The sequence below is a fragment of the Microcebus murinus genome, chromosome 22 (genome assembly GCF_040939455.1).
Source record: "Microcebus murinus isolate Inina chromosome 22, M.murinus_Inina_mat1.0, whole genome shotgun sequence".
Lineage (NCBI taxonomy): Eukaryota > Metazoa > Chordata > Mammalia > Primates > Cheirogaleidae > Microcebus > Microcebus murinus.
Genome location: NC_134125.1, coordinates 26014359 through 26029104, shown reverse-complemented (window position 1 = coordinate 26029104; position 14746 = coordinate 26014359). Strand labels below are relative to the sequence as shown.

At 48.2% G+C, this 14746-nt stretch overlaps 1 protein-coding gene across 2 annotated transcripts in view; it reads right to left on the bottom strand.

The window, feature by feature from the left end:
- Nucleotides 1–11480, bottom strand: part of KLHL22 (kelch like family member 22) — a 41386-nt gene extending 29906 nt beyond the window's left edge. Inside the window, exons 1-2 of one of the 2 annotated variants that reach the window (XM_012776629.3) lie at nt 11363–11480; nt 4183–4446 (exon numbers count right to left, since the gene is read on the bottom strand). In XM_012776629.3, the coding sequence (XP_012632083.1) occupies nt 4183–4406 (224 nt within the window). In that variant the 5' untranslated portion in view covers nt 4407–4446; nt 11363–11480. Of the gene's footprint in view, nt 1–4182; nt 4447–8812; nt 8835–11362 lie in introns of those variants that run through there. The other variant, XM_075996775.1, reaches the window with a different exon arrangement.
- Between the last annotated feature and the right edge of the window lie 3266 nt (nt 11481–14746).

Sequence of the window (14746 nt, the reverse complement as noted above, 5' to 3'; positions counted from 1 at the left end):
CAGCTACTCGGGAGGCTGAGGCAGGAGGATCGCTTGAGCCCAGGAGTTTGAGGTTGCTGTGAGCTAGGCTGATGCCACGGCACTCACTCTAGCCTAGGCAAGAAAGCGAGACTCTGTCTCAAAAAAAAAAAAAAAAAAAAAAAAAGTTTGCTTTTTTTTTTTTGAGTCAGAGTCTCACTCTGTTGCCCAGGCTAGAGTGCTGTGGCATCAGCCTAGCTCACAGCAACCTCAAACTCCTGGGCTCAAGAGATTCTTCTGCCTCAGCCTCCCCAGTGGCTGGGACTACAGGCACGTGCCACCGTGCCCAGCTAATTTTTTCTATATATTTTTAGTTGTCCAATTAATTTCTTTCTATTTTTAGTAGAGACAGGGTCTCGCTCTTGTTCAGGCTGGTTTCGAACTCCTGATCTTGAGTGATCTGCCTGCCTTGGCCTCCCAGAGTGTTAGGATTATAGGCGTGAGCCACCACGCCCAGCCTCAAAATGTTTTTTAACTATGTGAATGGATACTGAAGGTAATCACGAGCCTGCTCACCTGTCTGCAGATATGCTATATACATGTACGGAGACATATGCTAGGTTGCTATTGATCGGTTAATGCCATGCATTGTAATAAAGATTCTCTAGCATGGAACTAATCTTTTCTTTCAGGAACAAAACCCATCTGGGCTGGGAGCTACTGCACTGAAAGTTCTATTAAGCATGGTGGCGCTCCATGTGCCAAGGTCTCACTGAGGATTTTCACATGGTCATTCATAAATGAGCTATAGTTTTCTTTCTGTGTTTTGGCTGTCTGTCCAATTTTGACACCAATGTACAACATTTTGAAATCTTCCCCTCTTTTTCTGAAACTGCTCTGAAAAAGTTGAAATGGCAATGGAATCTGCTTCTAAAAGGCACAGTTACTCTGAGGAACATCTGGGCTTTGTGCTTTCATGGGGAATATAACCTTTTCTCTCTTCTGGGGGTAAGTGCTATCAATTTATTTTTCTATAAAACCGTTAATTGTATCCAAAATTTCAAAATCACAAGCACTGAGTTGAGAAAAGTAGTCTTTTATAATTCACGGATGGCATGAAAACTAAGGGAGGAACAAGGTAATCCAAGGAGGTGTATAAAAAGAACAGAGCCCATGGGTCCTTCAGAATGTAAGAGCCCAGGAAGAGATGAGGAAGCAGCTCAGAGCCTACGAGGTAAGCAGGCAAGTGCTGGGCCAAGGTTGCTAGGAGATGGGCAGTGGAAATGTATTAACAAAAATAAAAAAAAAAGAAGACCTAAGATTCCGTCTGACCATCCAATTCCTAAACCATGCACAGAGTGCATAGGAAGAGTGAAGGAGGCTTCCTGCAGCAGTGCTCTGCCCAAAGAGAGGACAGGACAGCTCTATGCCCTCCAGGGACCAGCAGCATTCTGTGGGGAGGAAACTGCCATCCCTCCACCTGGGAAAAAGTTAGGGACAATTATGGAAGGCTCTCCACGGGAAGAAGCACCTTAGGTAGGCCTGGAAGGAAGATGAAATTCCACAGAGTATGAAAGGCAGAGAAAGGCAGCACAGGCTGTGAGAGTAACAGCAAGAGCACAGAGGTGAGAAAGGCCCAGAGCACGTCAGAACCACGGTGGATTTGTCTCAAGAGGACATCAGGCAATCAGTGGGAGAAGAGACAAGGAAAGGGGGGCTCCTGGAGGGGCTCAGTGCCAGGAGACTCTGACTATGCAAGGTCTCAGGCAGCAGCTCTCAACTCTGTACCACCACACACCGGGGCAGCAACGTCAGCTACAAGGAGCACTGCAAGTGAAGTAAAACCCTACATCTCAAAAGCAACTTCTGTTCTTCACAAAATAATTCAAATAGTGTCCATACTGTCCTTTTCAGGAAGAGTGGTGTGACAGTCACAGTCAGCATGGCCTGAAGGGCTGGGAGGAGGTGCCCAGGATGTCCCACAGGCTCCACAACCCCCTGCCAGCCTCTCCTCACAGGCCTTAAGCCCCTCTGCAGGTGGCTCTCAGCTCCTCACCCTGCCCACTGTCCTGTATGAAGCTTATTAAAGGCCTCAACTGAACCCCCCAGTGAACTGAAAGGACTCTGCTGGCCCTGGACACGTCTGCATCAAGCCATTACTGGGTCATATTCTCCATAAACTCCTTCTGGAGACAGGAGGCACTTAAATCATAATGAAATATTTTGCTCAATAGTTCCTAAAGTCATAAAAAAAGAGAGAGAGAGAGAGAGAGAGAGAGAGAGAGAGAGAGAGAGAGAGAGAGAGAGAGAGAGAGAGAGAGAGAGAGAAAGAGAGAGAGAGAGAACTACAACCAAGCCTTTTTTTTTTGAGACAGAGTCTCGCTTTATTGCACAGGCTAGAGTGAGTGCTGTGGCATCAGCCTAGCTCACAGCAACCTCAAACTCCTGGGCTCAGGCAATTATCCTGCCTCGGCCTCCTGAGTAGCTGGGACTACAGGCATGTGCCACCATGCTCGGCTAATTTTTTCTATATATATATTAGTTGGCCAATTAATTTCTTTCTATTTATAGTAGAGACAGGGTCTCGCTCTTGCTCAGGCTGGTTTCGAACTCCTGATCTTGAGCAACCCGCCCGCCTCAGCCTCCCAGAGTGCTAGGATTACAGGCGTGAGCCACCACGCCCGGCCCAAGCCTTTTTTTTTTTTTTTTTAATTTATTTTAGCGTATTATGGGGGTACAAGTGTTAAGGTTACATATATTGCTCATGCCCCTCTCCCCCCTCCAGTAAGAGCTTCAAGTGTGTTCATCCCCCAAACGTTGCACATCTTACTCGTTTCGTTGTATATACTCATCTGCTCCTCCCCCCTTCCACCCTCTCGACACCGGATAAATGTTACTCCTATATGTCCACTTAGGTGTTGATCTGTTAATACCAATTTGCTGGTGAGTACATTACAACCAAGCCTTGATGACAAGAATTATCAAAGAGAATCAAGATTGGAATGACCTGGGCTTTCTGTCACATGCTGCTCCTGCTGGGAGCCATGGGAAGCCCTCACTCCTTCTAAGCCTCATCCCACCTATTCGAAATGAGGTTGGGAGACCACCTCCTGGGGTGCAGAGCAGTACATGCAATAGGGGAGACAATGTACTGATTTGCTATTGTTTGAGTATCTATGTGACAACCATGTGGTAGATACTGAGGATAAAAGAGAAATTCCAACCCACTGGGTGAGACAGACAAGCCACTGGTTCCTCCTAATGTGCCAAGTGCTAGGATGGGGTCACACAGGAGGCCATGAGAAATGCCACAGGGGCCACAGAGCCTACTGGGAAGGCCAAAGGCTAATACCTGAGGATCAAGAGGTGTGAGCCAGAATGTGAATGCCCAGGGAAGGGGCTATGCTAAACATCATGTAGCTATGCAGACAATGCATATACAAAAATAAGCACCTGGCCTCAGGCTTCAGCACCCACGGGGTCCCAGAGGAGTGACCAGGGCTCATGTGGCCCTTCTAACCTTCCACTGGCAGCACAAGAAAAGGAGGAGTGCTGAAAGACTTAGGGGTAAAATGTCATAGTGTCTAAAAAAAGGTGTGTGTGTATAAAGAGAAAGAAAGCAAATGTGGCAATGTGTTAACAACTGGTATTCAGGTGTTCATCATACTATTCTTTTGACTTTTCCATAAATTTGAAAATATTCAAAATGAAAACGTTAGGGGTGAGGATAGAAGCCAGAGCAATGTAGAAAGAAAATCTGTTTTACAACAAGATACCATATTTGCAGCAGCAAACTCATTTTACAAAACACATTACGAGTAAAGCCAAGCATGGTATCTTTCTAAAAGAAAAAAGAGAACATGCCCAAGAGACAGGACTGCTGAAAGAAAAACAAACTCTAGGACCTCTTGTGTCTCTCATGCTTGTTGACCAAGTCGCCACAATCAGCAGTGGGGGAGGCTCTTGGGTGAGCAGGAGACCAGCCACTGTCAGTGCCATCACCATAATTTTTTTTTTAATTTCAGCATATTACCGGAAGTACAAATGTTTAGGTTACATATATTGTCTTTGCCCCATCCAAGTCAGGGCTTCAAGCATGTCTATTCCCCAGACAGTGCACACTGCACCCATTAGGTGTGAATATACCCATCCCCTCCTCCCATGCCACCACTGTTACTACTGGAGCTAGGATTACCTGTGTTATTTTCCGTGTAGGAAACTCACCTGAAGTAATCACAGGACGCAGCCAGCAGGATGCGATGGGCCTCGATGTGTCTGCCTTCCACCACTAGGACAACATCAAAGAGGATCCCACTGTCCCGGAGAGCCAGCAGCCCCCGGAGCAAGGCCTGGGAGTGTTGCGCGCTGCGGTAGGTGTTGTTGATGCAGTGCTGGGAGGGCGGTGCCGGCAACTTGCACAGCTGGGTGAACTCCTGCTCCTCTGCCATCCTGATAGCCACAATACCCCTCACCACCGCGGCCCGTCAACTGGCAAGACAGGGGACAGGAGTGAGCAGGCAGACAGCACCCCCAACGTGCATGGGCTGGTGGCACCTGCTGCTCTCCATGCTCCTGTGCCTCCCACTAGCTCACCTGTGCTTTGCTTGGTATCCCAAGCCCCCTAACTCCCTCTCTCCTCACACTTCTGGTCCAATTTGGCCTTCTTCCTGAGGACCTGTATCCCTTCATCCCCAAGATCCTTCATCACATTTTATCTCCTTCAGCATCACAGTCAAACGGAACGGTTTTGGGAGATAGAATGACCCGGGTTGAAGCCCAGCTCCACCATGGACTTACAATATGACCAACCTGAGCTGCCCCGGTCCCTCATCTGTAAAAAGGGAGATAAAGTACCCACTCCATTGAGGTGTTCAAAACTGGTAAAATAATGAACATAAAGCACCAGCACATACCGGGTTCTCAAGAGCTCTTCCTCTCTCCCATTGAGAGAGAACAAAATTGGGCTTCTCCTGGCAGGAATGGATGCATAAAAATGTCAGGGGACCCAGACACACGGGTCTGGAGGTAGCGGCTGGGAGGGAGGGTTGTTTCTAGGACCTACCTTTACTGAGATTCAGAGAATCAAGCATAGTAACTTGGACTGGGCCTGATGCATTCAAGTTCGTCTGCATCATACTTTCAATTCAAGGTTACCTTCTAATAATTGAGTAGGCATGCACAAAAAATACAAACTGATTTCATTGGGAGCCTCAGAAACCCAACTGGTAAAACAAACCTATTGTAAATAGACTTTTGCCATGGACCAACCAGAAGTCACTGTGGAGAGCTGGCCACCCAGGGAAAGGGAGTGGCCAGTCCTGCACCACAAGGTATGGCCAAGCTGCATATTCTGTGGGTACAGCACAGCCTGTCAGCTACAAGACATGAACATCTGCCTCTCTGTCTCATGTCGCCCCACTTTGCTCTCCCCAAAATGTGTTTTTTCTCCAATTACTTACTACAGTCATGCATCACTCAGAACAAGGACATGTTCAGAGAAATACATTGTTAGCCAATTTCATCACTATGCAAAAATCATAGCGTGTACTGTTTACTTTTTGGTTTTCTTTACTAGAACTAAAACTACCATATGAAATAGAGTGTACTTACACAAACCTAGATGTTATAGCCTACTACACACTTAGACTATATGATATTGCTCCTAGGCTACAAACCTATATAGCACATTACTATACTCGTGAGTGGAAAAAACAGAAACTGTCCTCTTCTCTCACATAACAATCAACACAGAAGACTTCTGTGAACAAATGGGGGTGGGGGAGGCTTCCTGACCAACAAGGAAGTGATCAATTCTGCACCAGACACCAGCTGGGTGTCCCTCCAATTCAATTCAGACACTATACACCTGGAGACAGTGTCAGATCGCACGCAGGTTGAGGGCTCAGCCCCACAAGACTGCCCCCCAACTTCCAATGCCAACTGCAAGGCCCAGGTTGTTTTGCATTTTCCTCTGTCTGGCTACAAACTTGGGCTCCCATAACCCCCTCCTTAGGTTCAAATAATTTGCTAGTGTGGCTCACAGAACCCAGGAAAACAGTTACTTACGTTTACTGGTTTATTATAAAGGATATCACAAATGAAGAAATGCACACAGCAAGGCATGTGGGAAGTGGATGAGAGTATCTGTGCCCTCTCAAGAGCACCACCCTCCAGGAAACTCCACATATTCAGCCATCCAGAAGCTCTCCAAAGCCAGTCATTTTGGGTTTTTATGGAAGCTTCATTACATAAGCATGACCACTGGTGATCAACTTAACTTCAGCCCCCCTTTCTTCTCTGGAGGCTGGGAGGTGGGGCTGAAAGTCCCAACCCTCTAACATTGCCTTGGTATTTCCTGTGACCAGTCCCACTCTTAAAGCTTCCTAGGGGCTGCTGGCCAACATACAAAAAGACATCACTTTGGAGGTTCTAAGGATTTTAGGAGTTGTATGCCAGGAAATGGGATGAAAACAAGATACATATTTCACAATATCACAGCTAAATACTGTGGGCAGTTTTTAATACAATGATAAGTATCTGTGTATCTAAACATAGAAAAAGTACAGAAAAAATAAGCAATTACTATGAACAAATTCCTATGCACACTGTACATATCTTATTTTGAAGTATAAAAACAAATGGGCAAAAACACCCGCATGTGGCCGGCAGGCTATAGTTTGAGGACGCCTGGTCTGGTCGGTTGTTAATCGAAATGTTGGTATGTGGCACATGACAATGTATCTTTTTTTTTTTTTTTTTTTTTTTTGGAGACAGAGTCTCACTCTGCTGCCCAGGCTAGAGTGCCATGGTGTCAGTCTAGCTCACAGCAACCTCAAACTCCTGGGCTCAAACAATCCTCCTGCCTCAGCCTCCCAAATAGCTGGGACTACAGGCATGCGCCACCATGCCCGGCTAATTTTTTTCTATATATTTTTAGTTGTCCAGCTAATTTATTTCTATTTTTTCAGTAGAGACGGGGTCTTGTTCTTGCTCAGACTGATCTTGAACTTCTGAGCTCAAATTATCCTCCTACCACAGCCTCTCAGAGTGCTATGATTATAGGTGGGAGCCACCGCACCCGGCCATGACCATGTATCTTTAAAAGTAAAAAATGACTCTGACTCGAGGGGGGAGGAGGGCATGGGAAATATATGTAACCTTAACACTTGTACTCCCATAATACGCTAAAATAAAATAAAAATTAAAATTAAAAAAAGCAAAAAAAGTAAAAAATGAAAAATATGCTAGGCACAATGGCTCATGCCCATAATCCCAGCACTTTAGTAGCCTGAGGCGGAAGGATTGCTTGAGGCCAGGAGTTCAAGACCAGCCTGAGCAACATACTGAGACCCTGTCTCTACAAAAAATAGAAAAAAATTAGCTAGGCATGGTGGCGCACCTGTAGTCCCAACTACTCAGGAGGCTGAGGCAGAAAGAAGAATTGCTTGAGGCCACAGTGAGCTATGATGATGCCACTGAACTCTAGCCCAGGCAACAGAGACTCTGTCTCAAAAAAAGTGAAGAAAGAATGACAGAAGGAAGGAATAAAGAAAGAAAAGAAAAAGAAAAAATGAAAAAAAAAAAGATCCTAATATAAAACTTGCCCAAAAGAAGAGGTCTCTCTCCTCACTACTAAGGTTCAGAAGGTCCTCTTCCTGGACCTGTTTGCTCTGGACCCTTCTAACTGCTTCCCATCACACACGCTCAATTGTCCTTTGTGCCTGCCCCCTTCCATCTGTGGCATAGACTTGGGACCTCTGCCCACCCGCTTATTCCTAACCCCCACCCTGGACTGACTGGTCTTTCTTTTTTATTTATCTTTTTTTTTCCCTGTCCTGAAATAATGCAATGACTGGTCTTTCTCAACAAAGCCCCAGAGATGGCAAGAGCTGAGGCATATCCCGTGTTGACCACCTCTTGTTTAGGATTCTCTCTTACCTGAAAACTCTGTCCTACAGCAATTCCCTCTTTTCAGATCTCTTCCTTTCATCCCATACACCCTGTTCCAGCCCACTCTTCTTTCCCAAGAGCTTGCATTCCCAATCACACCTCCAGCTCAGTGCCTAATCCAGCCAGTAGCCCTCCAACTGGTCTATTTTTGTTATTTGTACAGCTACTATTTCACACTGGAAATCTCTTGATCTCAGTTATTTCTTTACCTTTCTAACCCTTGTGCCCTATAAGACCCTCTAGTTCTGATTCCTTCTCCTCTCGCCTAGATCTGACAGCCACCCCCTACTCCTCCAAGGCCACCACTCTGAGTCAGACCTCAGCAATGAGCCCCAACCAGTTTCCCTACTTCTTGCTTCATCCTCCCCAGGCTCCATGGAGGTACCCAAACTCCCCCGGTGAATGCACTACCTGAATTCTCAAGTGCTGGCTCCCTGCTACCTCCTGCTACCTCCTGCTCAGGCTCCTGTGAGACTCTCCTTCAAGTTTTTCCTCCCCTGCTCCATCACTAGTCCTTAAACTAAAAGGGATACCTGTCATCCTCTGAATACCTTCAACCTCCCACCTACACCTTTCTGTCTCTCATAACTGCATATTGGTCAAGGTCTAGCTCATTTGCTTCTCCCTCTGTCACAGTATCAAGAAGACAACAAAAAATGCTTCACCACTTGAACTTGTCTAATCCACCTACCACAAGGAGATTCCAGGACTTTAACTCACAAACATCTCAAAGCCCCCAAGGATGGCTGTAGCACTTGCTAACCACAGACTCTGAGCGTCTGGCTCATACATCCAAGCTTCAGCTTCCTCATCACCACCATGGCCACAAGGGCCTCTTTCTCTAGGGGTGACCATGAGGACTGACTGCCTCAACAGATGATGAGCCCCCAAGTGGAGTCCTTACCTGCTATGAGCACAGTAGTATCTCTGCCATCTTGGGAAACAGGACTACTTCCTTGAGCAGACAAAGCACATGTATCAAGCACAATTTAAGAAACTGAGCTTCATCTGAAGATGAGTATAACAAAAAAAATAAAATAAAATAAAAAAAAAAAAGAAACTGAGCTAGGTGCTGAGGAGGGGGTATGAAGAAAAGTGAACCAATTCCCTGCTGTGAAGCAGCACAGCACAGAGTGCAACAACACTTAAGACCACATATATAAAGTAACACTGGCCATCACCAAAATGTACATCCTCAGGAGAACAGGTAACATGGCACAGAGATTCAACAGTACACTCTAGGCAACAGTTAAAATAAGCAAACTAGAACTCAAGCTGTAGTCATCAGAGTGGAAAAAAATCTCAAAGCCATGCAGAGAGAAAACAGAAAACTGCAGAATATGCATGGTACAATTTCACTTACAAAAAGTTTGGAAACACACTAACAATATTATCCAATATTGTTCATAGATAGGTATTACCGTATTAATATAAAACAGCATAAACACGTTTATAGGAATGATAAATGCCAAATTCAGAGTCATAATTTTCTTCAGGATGGAAAAAGGGAATGTTCATTACTTAAAAACAAATCATGTAAGACAAGCCAAAAAAAGACCTGACAGGGATCTGTTATTCCCTATACTTTCCTGTCAGTTTGAAATGTTTAGTAAAAAATTCTCAAACATATTTTCCAATATGTAATACCTTCACGTGATTCAAATTCAAAAGGCAAAAAAAGGATATTATAAAACTCCAATTGCCTTCCCATCTATGCCCCAACCACATCCTCTCCCAGAGGAAACTACTATTCCACTTCCCTGCATACTCTTCCAGAAGGGATACACAGAATCTCAGGTGAACCTATCAATCTATAACATTTCTTCTTCATTTTTACTAGCTTTTGCACAACCTCACACCTCTTCCATAGTCTCCTGTACGAATAAGTACATTTTATTTCACCAATCCTAGTGAGAGACATCTGGGTTTCCTCTAATTGTTTGCTTTTGCAAATAGCTGTACACAGAAAATCATTTAAATATGCCACACACGCAGCAGATATCTGAGGAAAATCTCCTAGATACAGAACTTCCAGGTCATTTTAATTTTAATGTATAACTGGATGTGTCATTTTAATGGACACTATCAAATTGCCCTCCATAGAGGTTGTACCAGTTTATTCTCGCACCATTCAAAGTATGAGAACCTGATAGAGACCACTAGCTTACCAATAGTGTTTCTTTTTAATCTTTGCTGATTTAGATGAAAAACGACATTTCAGAGTATAACTATATAACTGACACTTTTAAAGATAAAAAAGTCAAAATGTAGCACATCCTTTGTGATTCCTTTCCAATGCCTGTTTTCCTCAAATGAAGTATGCTCTTAAAGCTCACTCAGTGGCACCCTCGTGTCCCCCTTTTCATTTGACAGACGGTTACCCTATCCTGAATCCTTCCCTAGATTAAGTCTCTCCCAGTCCCCAATTCTAGTCATATCAGCAAGGTCCCTCAGGCCTGAGCTGTTCAAAGCTTTAGGGGGAGCAGAAAAGAAGCTTTATGTCCCAAGTAGGTACAAACTGAAAGACATTAAAATGAATTTTTACGAACTCACAAATGACAGTCGAAAGCATTTTAGAGGCATTTTGAACTCAACACCACTTCCGAGCACATACCCTCAGTCTTTGAAGGGCCCCAAACAGCAGTGTCTGCCTTCAGCGAGCCCCAAGCTTGGCAACATAAAGTTAAGGTCTGCGGCAACGGGTCGGGGCTGGGGGGGGGTCCCAATTTCCTGAGGGGACGCGCTCTGGAACGAACATCCCAGAGAGCAGACTTGGGCATCTCTGCGCCCAGCCCGGCCCCGCGAAGGGCGCGGGGAGGACCAGGGGCAGAAGGCAGAGGCGCCCGCGCTGCGGCCCCAGGTCGGTTCTGGTCGGCCAGCCTGGAACGCAATAAAACGGAACTGGCAGCCGACGCTTAGCCATCAGGCGGTTTTTGCACTGACAGCGCGGTCGCCGACTTCCCTCAGGAAAGCGGGCGAGCTGCTGGCTGGGCTCTCACGGCCAGGCCCCCGGCTGCGGAGACTGAGGCCGGGCCGCCCGAGGTCTGAGGTCGGCCAGGTGACCGGGCCGGCCCGAACCGCCCGCCTGTTGCAAGACGCGCCGCGCCGCCCGAGGGTCGCCGCCGGGAAGGCCGCGCGGGAGCGGCCGCAGGCAACAGGCCTGCCCAGGGCGAGGAGGCCCGCGGCCCGAATGCCAGGGACCCCGGAACCCCGCCCGCGGCTGAGCGCCAGCTCCCAGCCCGCCACGCCTGGGGGTCCCGCCGGCCGCACCCCCGCCACGTCAGGCCGCGAGCTCTCCTCAGGGCGCCGACCCCGCGCCTCAGGCCCACGCCCGCCCCCGCGCCCCGCGCCGCTCACTTGCCCCCTGCCCGCGCCCACCCGCACGCAGCCCGGCGCCCGCGCTCCCCGCTACCCGGCCCGGCCCGCCCCGCCCGGCCCACGCCTCGCAGCTGACCTGGTGCCGCCGAAGCCGAGGCCTCACTCGCAGAAGGCGGGAGGCTGCAGGCGGGGCGAGCGCCAGGCCTGCAGGGCGGGACCTCGTCCGTCACGTGGGCGCCGCGCAGGCGCAGTCGGCTGAGAGCGAAGAACTGGGGGGTGAGGGGCGGCCGCGGGCGTGGGTGGCGCCGGCTCTGACGTGACTCCCGGAGCCCGCGGGGACCCACGAACGAATGAATGAATAAATGAACGAACGCCTTTGGGCGAGGATCGCGCCGTGGAAATCCATTTCTTTTTTCACTCCCTTGTTCACTTCTTCATTCCCTCTTCTCCCTCCCTCCCTGACTCCCTGTGTCACTCACTCATTCCTCCCTTCACTCATTCATTCCCTCCTTCACTCTCATTCACGCACTCATTCCTTCCTTCACTCGTCCATTTCCTCCTTCACTCATTCCCTCCCCCATTCCCTTCTTCACTCATTCCCTAGCTCCTTCACTTGTTCACCCCCTCCTTTAGAGCAGACAGTGCCACTGCAAGGCGTGCGCCCCCTCCTGGGTGCTGGGAAGAACAGCCGAACACAGTCGATGTGAACAGGTGCTAGCTTCTTTCCAGCTTTACTGAGATCTGGGAGTAAATCCTGGGCCCAGTCCTAAGGCCTGGTCCCCCCATCCAGGCTCTTGACATTCGTTTTTCTCCGCTTCACCTGCAAGAGGAGCCCACCTTCCGAGGCGCACCCTTACCGGCCGGCCGTGTGCAGAGGTTGGCGCCGCCTCCTGATGGATGGGGTCCTGTCGGGGGAGTGTCCCACCTGGTTTTGAGAGGGATTGCGCAGGATGTGGAGAGACGTGGAGAGAGGATATGGCAGGAGGTCATTCGTGGTTAAAAACAAAGGTGGAGAGGAATGTAAAAGACGAAGAAGATAAACGAAAGAGAACCGCTGTCAGCCCAGAGAGCTACCTGAGGGTCCAGACAAGGGCTGGGAGAGCAAGACCAGCCTCCAGGAGTGGAGGGAGCAGCCTCCAGGAGTGGGCTTCCTTCCAGCAAGACTTTCTAGAGGAAGCCCCCCAACACACCAGCTGTCTAACAGAAGAGGACTTCTGGGGAGTGAGAAAAGCATTCCAGGAAGGGAATAGCAAAGGTACGCAGGTGAGATCCTGACACGTGAGTGGTATAGAAATTGCTGGGATTTTCTGAGCCTGAAGGGAAGGTTGCAGACCCGATCCTGCCTTCCTCACTTCGGGCTGGAAGTGAGGACACAAGGCGGAGCTGGCTGGAAACCTGGCAGGGGGCAGGTTCCACAGTATGGGCCAGTGATGGGTGGGGAGGGGTGAGCCCAAAATATGGCTGGGGATGATGGGCCCAACCTGGCCACAGTGGGTCTGGAGTAAGAGCAGGTTTGAGGGAAGACAAGGCTCAGCTTGGCCCCAAGCAGGGTGAGGAGCCTGCAGATGCCCAGCAAGGGCCTTTCTGGGTGGTGTCAGGTGGGAGGTGAGGGCAGGGGCCTATCACACACCACAGTTGGAAGTGGTGAGCTGAGCTGGAACACATACTGGGGAAAGGATAATGGCTGAGGGCAGAAGCATGAGGCACAGTGGGGTTCCTGCAGGAACCCGCAGAGAGCCAGGGGAGGAGTGATCTCAAAGGCCCAGTGGGACAGGGTGTAAGGGGGGACCCAGAGGAGAGAGAAGGAGAAGCCCTGGAGCTGCAACAGGGAGGCTGCTGTGGTGTGAATATTGGTGTCCCCCCAAGATTCATGTTGGAACTTAATCCCCAATAGGATAGTATTATGAAGTGGGGCCTTTAGGAGGTGATTAGGTCATGAAGGTGAAGCCTTTGCCAATGAGATTAGTACCCTTATAAAAGAGGTTTGAGGGAGCTCACTCACCTCTTTTGCCATGTAAGGATGTCGCAAGAGGTGCCACCTTCAAGGCAGACAATAACACTGAATCTGCTGGCACCTTGACCTTGGACATCCCAGCCTCCAGAACTGTGAGAGATACATTTCCATTGTTTATAAGTTACCCAGTGTGTAGTACTTGGTCATAGCAGCACACACGAACTGAGGCAGAAATGGGTACTGGGAAGTGGGGTGCTGCTGTAACAAATGCCTAAAAGTGTGGGAGCAGCTTTGGAATTAGGTAATGGGCAGAGGCAGAAAGGGTTTGGAAGTGAATGCTAGAAAAAGCCTATATTGCCATGAACAGAGCATTAAGGGAAATTCTTGTGAGCGCCCAGAAAAAGAGGAGAGTTGTAGAGATACCTCAACCTTCCTATAGATTACCTAAGTGGTCATGATCAGATGCTGGCCATTCTGATGAGGTCTCAGATGGAAATGAAGAACGTGTTATTGGAATCTGTAGGAAAAGCCATTCTTATTATAAGTTTGTGAAGAACTTGAGTGAATTGTGTTCATGTCCTAGTATTTTATGGGATTTTTTTTTTTTTTTTGAGACAGAGTCTCACTCTGTTGCCTGGGCTAGAGTGCCGTGGCATCACCCTAGCTCACAGCAACCTCAAACTGCTGGGCTCAAGCGATTGATCCTCCTGCCTCAGCCTCCTGAGTAGCTGGGACTACAGGCATGCGCTACCATGCCCGGCTAATTTCATATACATATACATATATTAATTAGCCAATTAACTTCTTTCTATTTTTAGTAGAGACGGGGTCTCACTCTTGCTCAGGCTGGTTTTGAACTCCTGACCTTGAATGATCCTCCCGCCTCGGCCTCCCAGAGTGCTAGGGTTACAGGTGTGAGGCACCGTGCCCAGCCCATGCAATGTTATAAACTAGGATATTTGATTGAAGAAATCACTAAGCCAAGTGTTGAGGTGGCTTCTCTTGACTACTGCTTATAGTAAAATGTGAGAAAAGAGTAACAAATTAAGGATGGAATTTATAATCAAAAGGGAAGCAGAGGCCGGGCGCGGTGGCTCATGCCTATAATCCTAGCACTCTGGGAGGCCGAGGCGGGCGGATTGCTCAAGGTCAGGAGTTCAAAACCAGCCTGAGGAGACCCCATCTCTACTATAAAAAAATAAAAATAAATTAATTGGCCAACTATATATAAAAAATTAGCCGGGCATGGTGGTGTATGCCTGTAGTCCTAGGTACTCGGGAGGCTGAGGCAGAAGGATTGCTTGAGCCCAGGAGTTTGAGGTTGCTGTGAGCTAGGCTGATGCCACGGCACTCACTCTAGCCTGGGCAACAAAGTGAGACTCTGTCTCAAAAAAAAAAAAGGGGGGGGGGGAAGCAGAACTTAAACATTTTGAAAATCTCAGCCTCGGCATGTTGTAAAAATGAAAGGACTTGTCGGGGAGAGCACCCACAGTGTGGCCAAGCAGCCCTTTGATAGGAGTTTAGCACGGACCAGCAGAAACCAGGTGCTATTCATCCAGACAGTGG